This window comes from Panthera onca, chromosome A3 (genome assembly GCF_046562875.1).
Source record: "Panthera onca isolate mPanOnc1 chromosome A3, mPanOnc1 haplotype 2, whole genome shotgun sequence".
Classification (NCBI taxonomy): domain Eukaryota; kingdom Metazoa; phylum Chordata; class Mammalia; order Carnivora; family Felidae; genus Panthera; species Panthera onca.
The window spans coordinates 115,593,696-115,615,703 of record NC_138341.1 but is presented as its reverse complement, the minus strand read 5'-3'; the positions used below and the strand labels follow the sequence as shown (position 1 = coordinate 115,615,703).

The following is a 22,008-nucleotide window of genomic DNA, read 5'->3' as shown; positions in this document are numbered from 1 at the left end:
TAAGAATGAACCTTGAAAACATGCCAAGTAGAAAAAGTCAGAAACAAAAAGCCATACACATTTTAGGATCCCATTTATATGAGATATCCAGAATAGAAAAACCTACAGACCGGAAGTAGATTAGTGATTGCCCAGGGTTGATGGTGGCTGGGGGACATGGAAAGTCTTCTACTAATGGGTAGAGGTTTTCTAAAACTGACAGTGTTGACAACTGTACAACACTGTGAATATACTAACAATCATTGACCTCTTAATGGGTAAACTGTGTGTATGTGAATTATCTCTCAAGGCTGTTAATGTAATACAAAACAAAAAACAATAGCAACTGCCCCAGACACCAATGTTTAATGGGAGAGGGGGAAAAAAACCCTACAGAATACCCAAGAATATCCTGAAATAAAAATGTAATTTTTATACATCTAACCATCTGTTCTTTCATTCATTAGGCAAATATTACTTCAAACAGCACCTGATATATAATAGCCACTGAAGATTTTCTTCTCTTAAGATTATTTTTTGGGGTGCTTGGGTGGCTCAGTAGCGAAGCATCTGACTTGGGCTCAGGTCACGATCTCACAGTTTGGGAGTTCAAGTCCACATCAGGTAAGCTAGAGCCCCACTTCAGGTGAGTACAAGCCCCGTATAAGATGAGCTCAAGCCCCACTTTGGGTGAGTCCCGCTTCTCTCTCTCTCTCCCTACCTCCTTCTCTCTCTCTCTCTCTCTCTCTCTCTGCCCCTTATGGGATTCTCACTCTCTCTGCCCTTTACTCACTTGTGCCCTCTCTCTCTCTCTCTCTCTCCCTCAAAAAAAAAAAAAAAAAAAAGGATTATATTTTTTATCTTAGGAAGAAAAAAAAAGTATACTAGTAGATCTGTTTAAGACTTACCAGTGATCTGAAGTTGTGATTTCATGGTCAGGCTACCCATTGAACCAAGCTGCGATCCACTGCCAGACATACCACCAACAGGACGGCAAACCTGAACATGGCAAAGGACACACTGTAAACATCAAAAAGTCCCATTAAAAAAAATATGTATGGTGCTAACCAGGCCATTTTCATATCTCACTGAAGACTGCACAATAACAGTGGCCTTCATATTGCTAAATTAAATTTTTAATTCTAGTATTCATCCTGCCTAACCTGTCAGCAAAATTACATGGCTAATCATTCTATCTTCCATGGTTTACTTTCTTTCCTTGGGCTCCCAAGGAACATTCTCTAGGTTTAAGTCCTACCTCACTGATTGTTCTTAGGCTCCTTTGACAATCTCTTCTGTTTTCTCCCCTCTTAATGTTGGGAGTATCCTAGGGTTCAGTTCCCTCTTATCTCTCTGTACACATTTCCTCAAAGATATCATTCAGTGTTGTGACTTTAAATGTCATCTATATACCAATGAGTCCCAACTTTATATTTCTATCCCAGACTTCATTCCTAAACTCTGAACAACTTTACTTGGGGGTATGTGAAAAAACCCCCAAACTTAACAAATCAAACTGAACTCCTGATTTTCCCTGTAAATTATCTCAGTTGGTAACAACTCCATCCTTTCAGACGCTCAGGCTAAAAACCTTGAAGTCATCCTGCCTTTTTTTATTTTCCTTACTATCTGCCAGCAAATTCTGTTGTCTCCATTTGCAAAATATGTCCAGAATCCAACCATTTCTCACCACCTCTACTATCAATCTGTTCAGAGCCACCTTTTTCCCCCCTGGATTAGGTCTCCCTGTTTCTAGCTGTGTCTGGCTTCAGTGCCTATTCTGAACACAATCAGGATGACTTTTAAAGTGTTCAAAATCCTGCAAAAGCTTCCCATTTTACTCAGGGTAAAAGCTTAGATCCATACCATGACCTTAAAAGACTATATAAGATGCATGCTCCCAACTTCCTGATCTTATCTCCTTCTATTCTCCTAATCTACTCAAGTACCTACCTCCCTGTTATACATCAAATATGCTAGCACATTCTAGCACTAGGACTTTCATCTTACTTGTTCTCTTGACAATATTACAGTCTGCTCCAATTCCCTGGTCATTTTTTTTTTCTTCTACAGAATAGATCACCTTCTGACATACTAAGTAATTCACTTGGTAATTATGTTTATTGTTTTTTTTCATATCCAAGTGGATTTTTTTTAACATTTATTTATTATTGAGAGACAGAGCATGAGCAGGAGCATGGGAGGGACAGAGAGAGAGGGAGACACAGAATCCAAAGCAGCCTCCAAGTTCTGAGTTGTCAGAGCTCGACGTGGGGCTTGAACTCACAAACCACAAGATCATGACCTGAGCCGAAGTTGAACGTTCAACCGACTGAGCCACCCAGGCGCCCCATATTTATTGTTTTGAATCTCTAGGCTAGAATATAAACTCCATGTGAGCAGGGATCTTTGTTTTGTTCACTGATAAAAGCCAGAAGCCCAAAAATAGTGCCTGACACATAGCAAACACTTAAATATCTGTTTGATGAAATGAATTAAAAAATGGCTTTTGAGGGGCACCTGGGTGGCTCAGTCGGGTGAGCAGTCCACCTCTTAATTTTGGCTCAGGTCATGATCTCAATTTCATGAGTCTGAGCCCTGCACTGGGCTCTGTGCTGACAGCGATGAGCCTGCTTGGGATCTTCTCTCTCCCTCTTTCACTCTCTGCCCCACCCCTGCTCACAGTCTTCTCTCTCAAAATAAATTTAACAACAACAACAACAAAGACTTCGAACTACACTAAATGATTAAGTCTCACATATCTTCTTCAGTCTCCAATCATGGAAAAGGTAACCCCATGTGGAAACAGCATGATTAATATAACAAAGATATTATAACAAAGTCAGAACATTTGGGCTCAATTCCTGTCTATGACACTTATATGATACTACTTAAGTTATATAACCTCTCTAGGTCCCAGTTTTCTATCAGAAAAATGAGTATAACACCACGTCTACCTCACAGAGTTGTTGCAAAGATGATTATGTATATTTAAAAAATGCTCTGTAAATGTTATTTATCATTAATAGTGTTTAAGTATCTTTACAATAAAAATCTGTTCTTAGGCTTTTGGGGACTGGATAACAATATTAGAAATATTTCAACTGGGTCAATGTAAAGATTAAAGTGAAATGAAATTTACTTAGCACTTTTTTACCAAGTACTATGTAAGAACCATAATATACAGTAAGACAAAATATCTTGATACTGTACCTATTGTCTTAAATTTTCATACAATTTTAGACTTCCATTAAAATTTTTAAATATCAGGGGCACCTGAGTGGCTCACTCAGTTGAGCATCCAACTCTTGATTTCGGCTCAAGTCACGATCCCAGGGTTGTGGGGTCAAGCCCTACGTCGGGCTCCACATTGAGCATGGAGCCTGCTTGGGATTCTCTCTCTCTCCCTCTGCCCCTCTCCCCTGCTCACGGAATTTTTTTAATTTAGTATCAAACAATTCTGGTATCTTCTCAAATCTGCCAAAATGAAATGGAACAATAATTCCCACTGAGACCAACTCTACAAAATCTAATGTTTTATTCCTTGCCTTATGAAAACGCTCAAAGCTAAAATTTTGGTCTTCACTATAGAAACTAGCTCGTTCTCTGTGGCCTGGTATGTGTATGTGTGCGGGTGAGTGAGTGTGTGTGTCAGTGTGTGCATTTTTCCCACTTCATCTTCTTTATTTAAATTGCCCACTTCAGATGTTTTATAACCTACAATTTATTAAAAGAGACCTTTTATTTTAAACAGGGAAGGCATACACCATAAATAATGTCATTAGTAGTCACCCAAAATATAAAAGAAATGAATTATAACACAAAAGCCTTAACACTGTTTTGTACAGGATATTCTGGTTCAAAGTGCTTGTTATACAAAGGGCCTTCCAAAGACATCATTACCACATTCTGTATAGTTATTACCTTCTCCTCAACACCCAAAAGACTGTATGCAACAGTACTATGACATCAAGACAAGTAAATCAAGAGAGAGCAAGCGAATATCCCGTGCTGATCTTATTATGCATGATAAGGTACTATTCTAGCTGCTGATCTATATCAACAATTTATTGCTGGAAAAATAACCTTTTTAATAGTATAGTGTACATTATTATTCTAAATTAGCATTAATTACAAAGTTACAAAGTAAATAAAGATCTCTATAGAAATAAAATATATTTTAAATTTCAAATTAACTTCATATAGAAAAGACTAATGAACGTACGGATTAAACACATTTTTAGGAACAGTGATTCTCTCCAGATAATTACAGATAATCACTGTGGTAGAATGAGTTGCTCTGCAAAAACATGCTGGTAATTGTAATAATGCATGTACTTACACATATTACTTTTATATATCTCTAAATACTTTAAATTCTTAAGAAGAATAAAAAATTACTGTTATGTATAATAGTAAAAAAAGAAAAACTAAAGAAACCACGTAAGTATCAATTGGTAACCAGTTAAATAAGTAACATTCATAGCATAGAACAGAATACAATGCAGACATTAAAACAAGTAACTTACTAATGACCAAAATGAAATGATTCCAAGAACATTTAAGTTATACAATATATACATTATGATGTCATTTTTGCAAACAAAAGTAAACTATTCCTATAGATACATATAAATAAATGCAGGGAAAAGTACACATCTGACACTGGTCACAGTGGTTAACTTTGTGGAGGAGAGGAGTATATATAGTAAAGAAGGTGGTCATGGGGAACTTTGGTTTTATATGTATTGTTTGAGGTTTTTAAAAGAAAACATTTATCATTGATGATTTGTACAAGTTAAAAAACAGGCAAGAGGACACCTGGGTGGCTTGGCTGGTTGAGCATCTGACTCTTGGTTTTGGCTCAGGTCATGATCTCACAGTTCACGGGTTTGAGCCCTGCATCGGGCTCTGCGCTAACAGTGTGGAGCTGCTTGGGATAATGTCTCTCTCTCTGTCTCTCTCTCTCTCTCCCTCCCTCTCCTGCTCATATGTGCTCTCTAAATAAATACATAAATAAATAAACAAAATAAAAAACAGGCAAGAGACTAGATATAATAGATAACCTATACTTCCAGTCCCATGTTTTCTCCTGAGCTCCACACTTTTCATCTTGACCATTACTTACAACTGCCTACGTACACAGTTAAAATGACTAAATTAAAACTCTCTATACCTGGACACACTCATCTTGGCCTCAACGGCACCACCATCCACCCAGCTGCTCAAGCCAAACATATGGGCATGATCTTTCCCTCAACAAGTTCTAATGATTCTACCTGTAAAACATACCCTACTATATAGCCACATTACTCCTTCTCTTAACCATCCTAGTCTAAGCTACAAACATCCATCCCTTCCCTGACAACAAATTACTAGAAGTCATTAAACTGGTCTCCCTGCTTCTGTACTTGCTCCTGGCTCCTTCTCCCTCCCATCATCCTCCACACAGCAACTGGAGTCCTCTTTGAAAAATAAAAATTAGATCATACTCTACTCTGCTTAAATACTCAATAACCTCCTATCTCAGTTAAAATAGAATCCAAACTCCTTACCCTGGCTTATAGATGCCCCCAAGTCCATACTACCCATGCTAACTCTCTGACTTTACCTCTTATCATTCTTCCCTTCACCCATTCTAGCTTGCTTTCTATTTCTCAAACACACTATTTCATCCTAGCCTTACAGCTTTTGTACTAACTGTTCCCTCTGCTAAGAATGCTTTTTTCTGTATCTTTAAATAGCTAACATGTTCTTGTAGTCAGGCCTCAGTTAAATATCACCTCCTCAGAGATCTGTCCAGACTTATCCAATCTGAAGTTAACCATCCTATTACTTTCTATGACATCACTGAAAATTTTCTGATTTATTGACTCTAAAGTCCACAAAAGTAGGCACTTTATCCACCTTGTTAATCAGTGCAAGGAATACACTGAAAGTTTTTTATTGTTTTTTTTAAGTCTACAATTTCAACTGTCAAAATACCTAACATCAAAAAGACAAGTGGGGTGCCTAGGTGGCTCAGCCGTTGAGCATCCAGATTCTTCATATCAGCTCAGGTCTTGAGCTCACAGTTCCTAGGATCAAGCCCCACATTAGGCTCTGCACTGACAGCGTGAGCCTGCTTGGGATTCTCTTTCTCCCTCTCTGCCCCTTTCCTATACGCATATGCTTTCCCTCTCTCTCAAAATAAACATTTTTTAAAAAGCCAAGAAATAACAAGTATTGGCAAGGATGTGGAGAAAAGGGAACCTTTGTGCATTGTTAATGAGAATATAAATTGGTGCAGCCACTGTGGAAGGCAGTATGGAGGTTCCTCAAAATATTAAAAATAGGGGCGCCTGGGTGGCTCAGTCGGTTAAGCGGCCAACTTCGGCTCAGGTCATGATCTCGCGGTCCGTGAGTTTGAGCCCCGCGTCGGGCTCTGTGCTGACAGCTCAGAGCCTGGAGCCTGTTTCAGATTCTGTGTCTCCCTCTCTCTGACCCTCCCCTGTTCATGCTCTGTCTCTCCCTGTCTCAAAAATAAATAAAACGTTAAAAAAAATTAAAAAAAAATATTAAAAATAGAAATACCATATGATCCAGTAATTCCACCACTGAATATTTCCCCAAGAAAACTGAGAATATTAACTTGAAAATATATATGCACCCTTATGTTTATTGCAGCATTTACAACAGATAAAATATGGAAACAACCTAAATGCTCACCGGTAGATGAATGGATAAAGATGTGGTATATAAAAATACAATGGAGTATTAGCCATAAAAAAAAAAAATAATAAGATCTTGTCATTTATAACAGCATGGATGGTCCTACAGGGTATTATGCTAAGTGAAATAAATCAGACAGAGAAAGACAAATACCATATGATTTCACTTATAAGTAATCTAAAACACAAAACAAATGAACAAAGTGTAACAGACCAATATATACAGAGAACAAACTGGTGATTGCCAAAAGGGAGGGGTAAAGAGGTAAAATGGGTGAAGAGAAGTGGGAGACTTCTAGATATGGAATGAATAAGTCATGGGGATGAAAGGTACAGCACAGGGAACACAGTCAATGGTAATTTAATAGTGATGTATGGTGACAGATGGCAACTACACTTGTGGTGTGCATAACATAGTATGTAGAGCTGTCAAATCTCTATGTTGTTTACCTGAAACAAATGTAACATTGTGTGTCAACTACATTTCAATTGAAAAAAAAAAAAATTAAAAGCCCAGGGGGCCCAGCTTCCTCAGTTGGTAAAGCATGCAATTCTTTTTTTTTTTTTAACATTTATTCATTTTTGAGAGTGAGAGAGACAGAGCATGAGTGGGGGAAGGGCAAAGAGAGAGGGAAACACAGAATCTGAAGCAGCCTCCAGGCTCCAAGCTGTCAGCACAGGGCCCAATGCGGGGCTTGAACTCACGGACTGTGAGCTCATGTCCTGAGCCGCAATCGGATGTTCAACCAACTGAGCCACCTAGGCGCCCCTAAGCATGCAATTCTTGATCTCAGGGTTGTGAGTTTGAGCTTCACGTTGGGTGTAGGAATTACTTAAAAATAAAATCTTTTTTAAAAAGTTAATAAAATGTTTAAAAAATTAAAAATAGATACACAAATAAAATTCAGGGAGGCCTGGCTGGCTCAGTTGGTAGAACATGCTTGAGCAGTCAGTAGGCATTTGGGGATTGTAAGCTCAAGCCCCACAATTTATATTCACATCCACTCTTTGTGTTGTACAGTTCTATGGATTTTGACAAATGCATAACGCCATGGGTCCACGATTAGTTTCACACAGAATAATCTCACCATCCAAGCTTTACCTATCCATTCCTCCCTCCACACTGAGAACCCCCTGATGACCACTGATCTTTTTATCTGTAGTTTTTCTCTCCTCCAGAATGTCAGGTAGGTGGAATCATACAATTTGAGGCCTTTTCAGATTGGCTTCTTTCATTTAGCAATACTATTAAGGTTCTTCCATACTTTTTCATGGCTTGACAGCTTTTTTTTTTTTTTTTTTTTAAAGCTTATTTATTTACTGAGAGAGAGACAGTGCATGCAAGCTGAGGAGGGGCGTGGTGGGGGGTGGGGGGATGGGAGGAGAATCCCAAGCAGCCTTCACACTGCCAACACAGAGCCCTATGCAGGGCTGGAACTCATGAACATGAAATCATGACGTGAGCCAAAATCAAGAGTTGGACGCTTAACCAACTGAGCCACCCAGGTGCCCCTATTTTTTTTTTTAATTGCTGAATAATATCAATTGTGTGTTTGTACCACAGTTTATCCATTCTCCTATTAAAGGACATTTTGCTTGCTTCCAGTTTGGGACAATTATGAAAAAAGCTGCTATAAATATTCATGTATAAGTTATTTGTGGCCTTAGGTTTTCAATTCAATTGAGTTTTAACCCAGTAAGAAACTGCCAAACGGTCTTCCAAAGTTGTGCACCATTTTGCATTCCTACTAGGATTGAAGGAGAATTCTTTTTGTTCCATACCTTCACCAGCATTTGGTATTATTAGCTTTTCAGAATTTTGCCAATCTAACAGATGTACAGTGATATGTCACTGATGGTTTAATTTGCAATTCCCATATGACATGATGTTGAGCATCTTTTCACATGCTTATCTGACATATGGTAAGGTATTTCTTCAGATCTTTTACTCACTTTTTACTTGTTTTCACATTATTACATTTTAAGAGTTCTTTATGTATTTTAGAATCAAGTCTTTTACCAGATATGTGTTTCACAAATATTTTCTTGCAAACTATGGCTTCTCTTTTCACTCTCTTAACAGTGCAGAGGGTCCAAAATGTGGGTGTTACGTGGGGAATGGTTTCCTCCCACATGGTTTCCCATAATTCCCTCCATTATGGTTTCCTCATAATGCGGGAGCAAAAGGCAAGCTGAGGGCAAAGCACAAGCTAACACCCCCGCAACACTTCCCCATCAAGGGATATGTGACATTCCTCAGGCACTCAGGGCTACCCAAGAACAAAGAAAAGGGAAAAACAAATGGTTAACTAAAAGAGATCACAGTTATGCAGGACATGTGTCTACATCATTTTGCAACGGTCTTAATGATTCATAAGAAAAACATAATCTCCAGAAACCTATAGACTCAATTTTCTGGAAACTTAACATCACCCTACCCTCCATAGGATAGAAGATCTTATATAATCAGTCACTCCTCACAACTCCATTGCAGGTGTTTCTGCCCATGGGTCCCGTCCCTATGCTATAATAAAAACACCTTTTTGCACCAAAAACATCTCAAGAATTCTTTCTTGGCCGTGGACTCCACACCCGTTGCAACACTTCAAACCGCATCATTCACACCAACAAGCAATTCTCTGACACCAGCTGGGTGTCCTACAACTTCAGAGATAGTGTCAGATCCCACAGGTTAAATGATCAGTTCTACAAGCTCCCCACCACACTTCAAATGCTATATGCAAGTCCAGGTTGTCCCTTGTGCTTCTGACTAACCAGCTATAGATTGGAGGTTCCAATGATTATCTACTTGGGTTTGATTAATTTGCTAGAGTGGCTCACAGAACTCAAACTTATTATTATCATCTCCTAGGTTACTGGTTTATTATAAAAGGATATCACTCAGTAACAGCCAGATGAAAGAGGTGCATAGGGCAAGGTATGGGGAAAAGGTGTGAAGCTTCCATGTCCTCAGCCAGCGTACCACTCTCCCCAAATCCTCCTGCATTCAGCAACCTGGAAACTCTCTGAAACTCATCCTTTTACATTTTTTAATGGACGCTATTACACAGGTGTGGATGATTAAATCATTAGTCATTAGCAACTGAACTCCATCTCCAGCCCCCCTCCCCTCTCCAGAGGTTTTGGGGGGTAAGACTGAAAGTTACAACCTCCAATCACATGGTTGGCTCCACTAGCAACCAGTCTCCATTCTTAAGACAAGGTCTAAAAGTTACCTCAATAATATAACAAAAGACACCTTTATCATTCTCATCACTTAGAAAATTTCAAGGGTTTTAGGAGCATTGTGCCAGGAATAGGATCGAAAACCAGATTGTACAGGGCACCTGGGTGGCTTAATTGGTAGATTGTACAGGGCACCTGGGTGGCTTAGTCGGTTAAGCGTCCAACTACACAGCTCAGGTCAGGATCTCACGGTTCATGAGTTTGAGCCCCATGTCGTACTCTGTACTGACAGCTCAGAGCCTGGAGCCTGTTTCAGATTCTGTGTCTCCCTCTCTCTCTGCCCCTCCCCCACTTGCACTCTCTTTCTATCTCTCTCTCAAAAATAAAGACATTAAAAAATAAATAAATAGTGCCTTTGTGAACCAAGGGATTTAACTTTAATAAAGTCCAATTTCTAATTTTGTCTTTCATGGATTGTATTTTGGTGTCATATCTAACTATGTCAAATCTTTTGGTGTCACTCATTGCTGGAGCACCAAGGCGGCTCCGCTGGTGAGCGGCAGTGTGCGGTCGAGCACCACACTTGGTGTAGAAATTACTTTAATAAATAAAAATATGCAATAAATAAATAAAATAGTAACCATTGCTGATATAGAAAATGTTGGGGTTCAGAGCCAACAGCCAAGAAAGAATTCTTGAAACGTCTTCAGTGCAAAAAGGGTTTTTTTTGTTTTTTGGTTTTGTTTGTTTGTTTTAAGCAGGGGGGGGGGGGGGGGACAAGCCATGGGCAGAAAAAGCTGCATGGGGGTTGTGACTTTCAAGTTGGGAGGGGGTTAGGGATAGCCTAAGTCTCTAAGGAATTTTGGAAGCAAGATTTCCAAGACCTTGAGGTGCCTAACTATTGTTAGGTAAACGTCATTTACTACTGTCTAATAACTCCTCAGTCAAAAGACCCTTCAGATGTATTATCAGTGGGCCATGAGCTTGGAGTATGATTACCAACATGTATCTTGGCAGGGGGAGGGGAGGTAGAGAAAAAGGAGTTTCAATAGGAATTTTTATATGTTAAAGTAGACTTACAGGTTCCTAGGGGGTCAGGCTAAGATTGCCTTTTGTCCTTAGCAAAGTGTCAACATTGAGGCCACTGAGCTACCAGAGGAAGGTCATTCTGCCTGTTTCAAGGACTTGTCAATGGGCTCTAAGTAATAGGGAAATTTAATTTTTTTTCTTTTGCCTTTGTTTCCCTCATCAATTGCTATCTCTTCAACAAATGATGCTGGAACAACTGCACAACCATATGTAAAAAAAAATTAAGTTAGACCCCTACAAAAGAACCGTCGGCGCATGTTTTAACTGTCTGTAAGTTACATGAAGGATTGGCTCAGAACTTCTCTTGCCTTTGTTTTCCCTGCCAGGGAGCCTCCTTGGGGCTGAGATACTTTCCCAGGCAGTGCCTGTCAAAAGCATTTAAAATCAAATATATTAACCACTGCCACTTGGGGCAAGGGATAATAGATGGGACACACAACAGATATATTGAAAAGACTGGGAAGGGGGCACCTGGGTGGCTCAGTCGGTTAAGCGGCCGACTTCGGCTCAGGTCATGATCTCGCAGTCCGTGAGTTTGAGCCCCGCGTCGGGCTCTGTGCTGACAGCTCAGAGCCTGGAGCCTGTTTCAGATTCTGTGTCTCCCTCTCTCTGACCCTCCCCCGTTCATGCTCTGTCTCTCTCTGTCTCAAAAATAAATACATGTTAAAAAAAAAATTTAGAAAAGACTGGGAAGGAAGAGACTGGAGAAGGAGACATTTGGGGGAATGAGAGCTTTGAAAAACTCCTGGGTATTATGTTAAATCTAGAAGTCCAGGAACATGCCCAGGTGTGGATGCTTGTTCAGGAAGGACAGAAGATCCTGGCTCTTAACTCTGGTTGACCTTCAGGCTCCACGCAAGCAGGAAGTGAAGTCTAAGACAGTGGCCATACATGACAAAGAATACAGACTACACAAAAAATTAGTTTGGAAATGTCACCAAACAAGCAAACAACCACCATAATGAGTAGCAATAAGAAACCATGAAGTGGAAGACGAATCTGATTTCCAGAGTTGCCACATTTTAACAATTCAAAATTTTCAGTTTTTCATACTAGCAAACCAAATTCAACAGCACATTAAAAGACTTAATACACTATGACCAAGTGGGATTTATCCCTGGGTTGCAAAGATGGATCAACATATGGAAATCAATGCATTATACATTAAAAGAATTAAGGCTAAAATCACATTATCACCACTATAGATGTTTAAAAAAAAAAAAAGCATTTGAAGAAATTCAATAGTCTTTCATGATAAAAACTGTCAAACTAGGAATAGAAGAAAATTACCTCAACAAAATAAAGAGTATATATGAAAAGCCCACAACTAATATCACACTCAATGGTGAAAAATTGAAAGCTTTTCCTCTAATACTAGGAATAAGACAGAATGCCAACTCCCACCACTTCTATTCAACACAGTACTACAGTACTAGCCAGAGCAATCAAGTCAGAAAAAAATAAATAAATAAAACAATCCCACTTACAATAGCATCAAAAAGAATAAAATACTTAGGAATAAACTTAACCAAGGAGATGAAAACTACAAAACACGGCTGAAAGAAATTAAAGAAGACACAAATAAATGGAAAGATATCCATTTTCATGGGTTGGAAGATTTACAGATTCAGAGCAATCCCTATCAAAATCCTAATGGCATTTTTTTTAAAAAGGAAAAAAACCCCTAAAATTCAAATAGAATCAGATATAACACCAAAAGCAAAAGCGAAATAAAGTGGATATAAATCAAAAGCTAAAACTTTGGTGCTTCAAAAACACCATCAAGAAGTGAGAAGTCAACCCACAAAATGCAATAAAATTTCTGTAAATCATGTATATCTGATAAAAGTATCCAGAATATATAAAAAAAACTCTCACAACACAAAAAGACAATGACTGAAAAATTGGCAAAATACCTAGACATTTCTCCAAAGAAGATACACAAATGGCCAATAAACACATGAAAAGATACTCAACATCATTAATCATCTGGGGCATGCAAATCAAAACCAAAATGAGACACCACTTCACACCTACTAGGATGGGTATTATCAAAATGACTGGTAACAAGTATTAATGAGGATATAGAGAAGCTAGAACCTTCATAGATTGCTAATGGGAATGTAAAACGGTACAGCTACAATGGAATACATTTTGTGGTCCCTCAAAAAGTTAAACACTGAATTACCATATGATACAGCAATTCTTCTCTAGGTATATACCCAAGAGAAATGAAAACATATGTCCACACAAAAACCTGAACATGATTCACAACGGCATTATTCGTAATAGTCAGAAAATAGAAACAACCCAAATGCCCATAAACTAATAAATGGATTTTTTAAATGTGGTGTATCCATACAATCGACTATTGTTCGGCAATAAAAAGAAATGAAGCACTGGTAAAACCTGTATCGTGGATAAACCCTGAAAATACTATGCTAAATCTCAGAAGCCAGTCATAAAGGACCAGATATTGTATGATTCCATATGCATGAAATGTCAGAGTAAACTGATCTATAGAGACAGTAAATTGATTATTGGTTGCCTAGGGCTGAGCAGATGTGGGATTTGGGGTGAGAATTCACTGACAGAGCGATTTTTGGGGTAATGATGTTTTAAAACTGAATGTTGTGATCATTGCACAACACTGAATATACTAAAAGCCATTGAATTGTACATTTTAAATGGGTATACTGTATGGGATGTGAACTACATATCAACAAACCTCTTTAAGACAAAAAAATTAGGGGACATTTTTTATTTTTAAGCTAAAATATTTTACTATCAATGGACCATCACTAGGGGAAATTCCAAAGGATATATTTCAGGAATAAAGACAATGATTGTGAAAGAAAGTTCTGCAACTCAAGATACGAAAGTGACTAAGAAAGTGGTAAAATTAGATAAATACAAAATACATGAAAGAATGTCTAACTTGGGCATTTAAAAATATAAAGCTAAGGGCATATGGGTAGCTCAGTCAGTTAAACGTCCAACTCCTGATTTTGGCTCAGGTCATGATCTCACAGTTTGTGAGATGGAGCCCTGCATCTGTCAGTGAAGAGCTTGGGACTCTCTCTCTGCCCCTCCCCAACCTGTGCGAGCGTGCAAGTGCACATACAGGCACACACTCACTCCCCTCAAAATAAATAAACATTTAAAAATATACGTATAGGGGGCTCTGGGTGGCTCAGTTGGTTAAGCTTCCGACTTCGGCTCAGGTCATGATCTCACAGTTTGTGGGTTCAAGTCAACGACAGCTGACAGCTCAGAGCCTGGAGCCTGCTTCAAGTTCTGTGTCTCTCTGACCCTCCCCCACTGACACTGACTCTCTCTCCCTCAAATAAACATTAGAAAAATTTAAAAAATTAAAAATATATGTATAAAGCTAAAATACTGAATAACAGAATTAAAATCAGGAATGGAGATAGCTGGAGTCAAGTTCCAAGATCTTTGCATTGCTAAGCAAGGCAAAGATACTGATTAACTTCAGTGAGGTTAATATGCAAGTTAAAATTTCAATGGGAAGCAGTAAAAAATTAAAAACAGAATGAACAAATTCCAAACCAGTATGGAGAAAAAATATTTGAGAGAAAAAAAAATGTGTGAACCCAAAAGGCTGTAGAATGTAAACAAAAAGTAAATATGTGGAAAAAGGTCTTTTACAAAAAGATGATAGATTACACATGCACATCTGAATCCCCTTTCAAATTCCCCTTTCAAATCTACCAAAGAAATTTTAAAAATTAAAAAAGTAACTATAGTAAATGTCAGGAAAAATAGAAGTGGAGGTAACAGCAAGCAACTAACTACAGTCAACTACAAAACAGAGCAATGCTAAGTAACAGCACACTCAAGAAAGTCAGTTCCTATGTTGGTAATAGGGAAAAGCCAAGAACTAAGTTGTTTTACACTGAAGTGTCTTCAAGACACAGCAGGTAATTCTGGAAGTAGGGAGTAAATTTAAGACATATAAGCAGGATGGTCTGAAAGCTGCCTGTGATTCCTAAATCCCCTACTTCACACAAGACTTGGGGGTTTTCCTTCTAGAGATGGTAAAATAGAGCATCTCTAGAATGGGAGATGCCAGCCACAGTTAAAGGATGGACAATATCAAAAACAGGAGAATTAAAGGAACCAAACAGGCAGTGGATAGGATGAGTCTTTTTATGAAGTCCTCCAACTTCTTAAAAGGTTATCCACCAGAAAATCCTATAGCGAGGTTCTCTGTTAACAAGCTTCTCCTCCATACATGCACACTCAGAGCTCCCAGCCTGATTTTTAGTCTCCCCTCTTTAAACATAATAAAATACTAGCAGGCAATGTGAGAAGCTCCTATCATGAAGTAATGCCAAAGAAAAACAAAGAACACTTTTTAAAATGTATTAACATCTTCAGAGAGATGAAAAGATACTACATTCATGAAACAAAAATAGGATGCCATTAAAAAAAAAGAAAGAAAAGAAAAGAAGGAACATTCAGGGAAAAAAAGGAATTTGCATGAAAACAGTCCCCAGTAGGAACAGCCTATACTGTGGAGACAGGCTACACCAATTTTAGTCAGCTCAAGTAGTCTAAAATTGCAAGCTCTGTACATAGATTGTCAGAACACTAGAATAGGGATCAAACAATACCTACTGCTGCCAGACTGACAAAATAATTTGGTTGCCAGAGTATGATGTAGTCTTAAATCATCTTGTAGCTTTAAACTATTTTTTGGTCCTTGTTGGACTAACAAAACTCAACTGTACAAAAGAGTTTTCCATTCTTTATCTTCATAAATCTCTTTACATTTAAACCCCCTTTACCTAAGAAACTTTGCAATTTGGGAGAGGTTAACTAATATGATTTCCAAATACATTAAGGAAGTAATGTAGATTCTGAATGACAAATGTGGTCAATGTCACCTAATTAATAATGACCAGTACATAACATTAAGTAAGCTCTATTACATTCACTTTAGTTATTAAATAATAGAATGTCTTCAATCTGATGCTCTGAAATAGGGAGTTTTTCTGTAAAGGGCCAGGGAGTAAATATTTTAAACCTTGTAGACCATATGATCTCTGTCACAACTACTCAACTCCCTTGTAGTGTGACAGCAGCCATAGACAACACATAAAATGAATGAATGAGACTGTGTACCAGAAAAACTATTTACACAAACAGACAGAAAGCCAGATTGCTTCCATGGGCCATGATTTTGCTAATCCCCCTGCTCTTAAGTATCAAAGTGAAAAAACTAGGTACTATTTAAGAACCTACATACATCACCATTATGGCTAAAAAATGGGAAATGTGAAAGAGGCAAAATTCCTTGAGACATTAAAATAAAACAGTTGGATATGAGTGAAAAATCTTGTAATTATTATTATTATTTTTTTTTTTACAGTTCCCTCTTTATCCCCATCACTACTCCCTTCATTTGGCTCTCCTTACACTACCATACTAATTTCAACATTTGTCCTTGTCTAGCCTCAATCTGTCCATATATACAATGTTGTCAGAAGGATTTTTAAAATGAATCCCCTACATCTCTGATGATCCTCACTTGCCTATTCTCTTAACTCATCTTCCACTCTCTCATACATACCCCATGCTTTAACCATATAGAATTACTCATCCTACCTCACCATGCCATCTGTTTAATATTTCTGTGGTTTACTTGTTCCTTCTGTTCAAACTTTGCTCTGCTCCTTCCTTAACTTCCTATTCATCTGGTCTTCTCTTATCCTTCAACATTCTACTCAAGCATTTCATCTGGTAGCTCTCCCTCGACTCCCAAGCAGAAATAATGAAGTCCTTCTCATCAACCCTGCTGCATGTTATCCAGGAGATATTACAACACAGTAATTAAATGTGCAGGCTTTGGAATCAGACAGATTTAGATCCACAAACTAACACTGTAACTTACTGTGGCAAACATGAACAAATTACTTAATCTATGAACCATTCCTTCTTCATCCATAAAACAGGGACAATTTTATTATAGTTTTGAAGAGTGAGATAATACCACGAAGTGCTATAAGACAGTCTTAAAGCTAACAAGTGTTCAATAGCTGTCCCTTAATATCTGTGGCAAATCTGTCTCCTCCTTCAAACTGTTTTCTTAAGATCAGGGGCCATTCATCTTTACATGAAAAGCCAGATGTAATGCCTGAAGCATATTAATAGTACACCTTCAAATACCTGTTGAATTGATCAATAAATATGAAAAAGTTACTCAAGGTGTACTTTTCTATGACACTTCAGAAGAACTTGAAATTATGATATCTTTAAAAGTTTTAAAAATATCTATTACGATCCAAAGGACTCACCACTGTCTAACATTTTTCCAAATAAATGGGGGCACTTGTAACCTGTACAAAAGAGCCTCTATTTGTAAATAAGTGAGGTTACAAAGGGTGTTTTTGTTCTTAGGTTCATAATAACAATACAAAAGCAACCAATGAACACACACTGCAGAAAGTTTCCCATCATAATAGTAAACACCACAGATTTACAAAGATAAGGCTTCTGCCCTCCTAGAACTTAAAATGTAAGGGAGAGCCAAATATAAATAATTAGAATTATAGAAAATTGACACTGTGCTCCCTGTGCAAATAACGTAAGTAAGGAAATACAGGTTGTAGTAATAAATTTTGACTTTGTAGGGAGGGAAAATTTGGACAAGACACCACAGAAGAGAAACACTTATGGATGAAAAGGAAAATAGGAAGAGAACAGGAGATGTGCTTAAATTGGCCAACAAAGGACAAAGGGGAAAATGATACAACAGAAAAAGAATGGACTACAAAAATCAATGAACTGGGCTCTGTTGTTATAAATAGTAGAAAGAAACAAAACATAATTCACAAGCAGTGTGAATGTCTTCCTAGAAAACTCAAAAGACTCTACATAATACACCTAATAATCTAGAAAACTGACCAGTATCATGGACCAAGTGAAAAGCAGAAAACCTTTAAGTGAAAAAAGTAAAAAATGTTTTTAAAGCCAACTATTTTGGGGTAACTATACAAACATGTGAACATAAAACATTCATAACAAGGTAACACGAGAAAATGAAAACAACAACAACAACAACAAAACCTGGGTTGGCACCCTTGGAATTCAGATGAATTAAGAGAGAAAGAATATATAAAAAGATCTGAAAAGAATAAATAAAAATAAAAGGGTGCCTGGGTAGCTCAGTCCATGAATATGGAGCCTCCTTAAGATCCTCTCTCTCCCTCTGTCCCTCTCCCCCACTCATGCTTGCTGTAAACAAATAAATAAATATTAAAAGTTTAGAATATAAAAACATTTGAATTCTTGGCCAGTTAGAAGTCTAGACGCTGTGGCAGCCAGCCTCAAAAATGCCCTCCAATAATCCTTACCTCCGGATATTCAAAACTCCTGTGTAATTCTCCTGACACAGTGATACAGAGTTGGCCTGTATCTACATATTCTACAGAATATGGTAGAAACAACAGTGTATTACATCCAAAGCTAGGTCATAAAAGGCATTACAATTTTTGCCTTGATCCCTGGGATTGCTTATTCTGGGAGAAGCCAGCCACTATACTATGTAGACATTCAAGTGGTCCTATGGAGAGGCCCAGGTGAAAAGGAAATGAAGCTTCCTACCAAGAGCCATCACCAATTTGCTAACCATGAGTGAGTCACCTTGGAAGTAGATCTTCTAGTCCCAGTCAAGGCTATAGATGAATGCAGACTTGCCTGATATCTAACTGCAATATCAAGAGAGACCCTGAGCCACAACTGCTCAGCCAAGCTGCTCCCAAATTTCTCACCTGCAGAAACTGCAGAAGATAATACATTACTGTTATTTTAAGCCACTGAACCTTGGGATAATTCACTGCACAGCAACAGAAAACTAACAGAGAAGCCAAGGTATCATTTTGGCTAAGTGATAAGGTAAAGTAAGATCTTTGCTATAAAGTACATGAACAAGAAAACTTACACTGAAGTACTAACCTAACATGTTTAGAATCTATCCTGAAGTTCTTACAATTCAAATAGAAGGGTATATACTTATTTTACATTCAGTAATGATTTTTCTCAAACAGCAAAATAAAGGATAGGATGAATTATGGGAGAGTAACCATTTAATTTTTCATCCAAATTGGATTATTTTTGAGTATGAACAGGGACATGATAGAACACTGTGTCAATGGAAATAAACCAGAACTATACCAGGCAAAGCATAACATAAAGCCACCCTAATTATGGATGCTAGGTATGGAAATTTATATTGCTAAAATAAGGTGGTATAAGAGATAAAATACTAAATTTAGGAGGCTGCTATAAAACACAAGCATCACCATAATAAAAAATAACTAATTTGGTGAATAGTCACGTGCTGAGAACTTTTAAAGAATTCTACATGCAGTAATTCATTTAATGCAATCTCCTTGTGATGGGTTGAATAGTGGCTCCCAAAATGATACATCCACATCCTATTCTTTGAAACCTACAAACGTGACCTTACTTGGAAAAAGGATCTTTACAGATAAAATTAAGAATTTCAAGATAACATCATCCTGGATTATCCAGGTAGACCTAAAATCCAACAACAATTGTCCTGTTAAAAGACCTACAGAGGAGAGAAGAAAAAAAGGCAATGTGAAGACAGGTAGAGATTGAAATTATGCAGCCCACAAGCCAAGGAACACGGGCATCCAGCAGAAATTAGAAAAGGTAAGTAAGGATTCTCCCTAGAGTTTTCAGAGCAAATGCAGCTCTTCTGACATCTTGACTTCAGAATTCTGGCCTCTAGGACTGTGAGAAAATAAGTATTTTAATAAAGTCACCAAGTTTGAGGTAATTTGTTACAGCAGTCACAGGAAATGAATACACTCCCTGTGACGTAGATACTACAACCTTTTTTACCAATGATGAGACAAACACAGAAATGTTATCTAATAAACCAGAAATCTGGGGGATAAGAATAAAAAATATTAAAATGTAATAAAAAAGCTGGTTCGGAAGTAATATTTGGAGGCTGGTCATGGGGATGGAGTTTCCCCTCAAAATTTAGCTGAGCTTAATAAATGAAGAAGAAATGAAAGAATCATTATTCTGCAACCTAATGTAATAACTGAGTCAGGCAAGAATCAACAGATGATGGCACTTTAACAAATTTTTTTTTAATGTTTATTTATTTTTGAGAGAGACAGAGCATGAGCAGGGGAGGGGCAGAGAGAGAGGGAGACAGAACCCAAAGCAGGCTCCAGGTTCTGAGCTGTCAGCACACAGTTTGATGTGGGGCTTGAACTCACGAACCGTAAGATCATCATGACCTGAGCCAAAGTCAGACACTTAACCGACTGAGCCCCCAGGCGCCCCAAGATGATGGCATTTTAAAATATATCCACAAGCTCCCTTCAAAAGATGGAAACTAATATCCCACCTCTTGAATGTAGGCCAGATTTACTCTCTTCTACTGAATAGAATGTGGCAGGAAAGGGCAGTATGTGACATCCAAGGCTAGGTTATAAGAGGCAATGCCACAACAATGTATAAAGATGCAATTTTGTGACACCAATAACTGCAATGGGTGGTGACAAAGCTGTAAAAGAACAGTTTTTGTATGTTACTGAAATTAAGTGTTATAAATTCAAATTAGAGTATTATAACTTTCGGACTTTAAATGTAATCCCTGTGGTAACCACAAAGAAAATGGTTACAGAATATACACAAAAGGAAATAAGAAGGCAATAAAAATGTTTCACTACAAAATATCAACTAAACACAATGACAGTAATGAAGAAACGAATGACAGAAAAAACTGTAAGACATATGGAAAATAAATAGTAAAATGAGGAAGTCCCTCTTTACCAGTAATTACTTTACATGAAACAAGATTAAACTCTCCAATCAAAAGACAGAAAGTGACAGAATGGCTTAAAACATCATCTATATGCTGTCTACAAGAGACTCAGTCTAGATCCAAAGACACAAATAGGCCAAAAGTGAAAGGATAGAAAAAGATACTCCATGTGACTATCCTAATGTCACACAAAATAGACTTTAAATCAAAAACGGATGGGGCGCCTGGCTGGCTTAATCAGAAGAGTCTTGATCTTGGGGTAATGATTTCAAGCCCTATATTGGGTGTAGACATTTAAAAATAAATAAATAAGGGGCGCCTGGGTGGCTCAGTCGGTTAAGTGTCTGACTTCGGCTCAGGTCACGATCTCACGGTCCGTGAGTTCGAGCCCCGCGTCGGGCTCTGGGCTGATGGCTCAGAGCCTGGAGCCTGCTTCAGATTCTGTATCTCCCTCTCTCTCTGCCCCTCCCCCATTCATGCTCTGTCTCTCTCTGTCTCAAAAATAAATAAACGTTAAAAAAAAAATAAATAAAAAGCAAGCAATAAAGAAACAGCAAGAAGATTCAATTATAAACATTTACCCAGCTAATAACAGATCATCAAAACATATAAAGCAAAAACTGACATGTTTGAAGGGAGAAACAGACATTTCTCAGCTTACAGAAAGGATTGTATACCAAGTGGGATTTAATCCTGGAATGTAAGGATGGTTCAACAATAAAAATTCATCAATGTAACGTACCATATTAACAGAATGAAGGGGGGAAAAACACACGATTATTTCAATTGATAGAGAAAAAGCATCTGAAAAAATTTAATACCCTTCATGATAAAAACATTCAACACAGTAGAACTAGAAGGGAACCACCTCTATGTTAATAAAGGCCATATATGAAAAACTCCCAACTGACATCACATTCAATGGTGAAAAAATAAAAGCTTTTTGTCGAAGATCAGCAATAAGCAAGGATGGCCATTCTCACCATTTCCATTCAACATAGAACTAGAAGCCCAAAAAAAAGCAATTAGGCAAGAAAAAAATAAATAAAAGGCATCCAAATCGGAGAGGAAGAAGTAGAATTCTGTTTGAAGATATGACTGTATATATAAAAAACCCGAGAGATTCCACACACACAAAAAAACTATTAAAACTAAAACAAATTCAGCAAATTAACAAAACACAAAAATTAACACACACAAATCCAATGC

At 37.7% G+C, this 22,008-nt stretch overlaps 1 protein-coding gene across 5 annotated transcripts in view; it reads right to left on the bottom strand.

Annotated features, from left to right (window-relative positions):
* Window positions 1-22,008, bottom strand: part of ITCH (itchy E3 ubiquitin protein ligase) — a 142,040-nt gene that overhangs the window by 97,275 nt on the left and 22,757 nt on the right. For 3 of the 5 annotated variants that reach the window (XM_078444136.2, XM_081795334.1, XM_078444138.2), the window contains exon 3: window positions 888-999. In XM_078444136.2, the coding sequence (XP_078300262.1) occupies window positions 888-957 (70 nt within the window). In that variant the 5' untranslated portion in view covers window positions 958-999. The remainder of the gene's footprint in view (window positions 1-887; window positions 1,000-22,008) is intronic. The other 2 variants (XM_078444135.2, XM_078444137.2) reach the window with 1 other exon arrangement.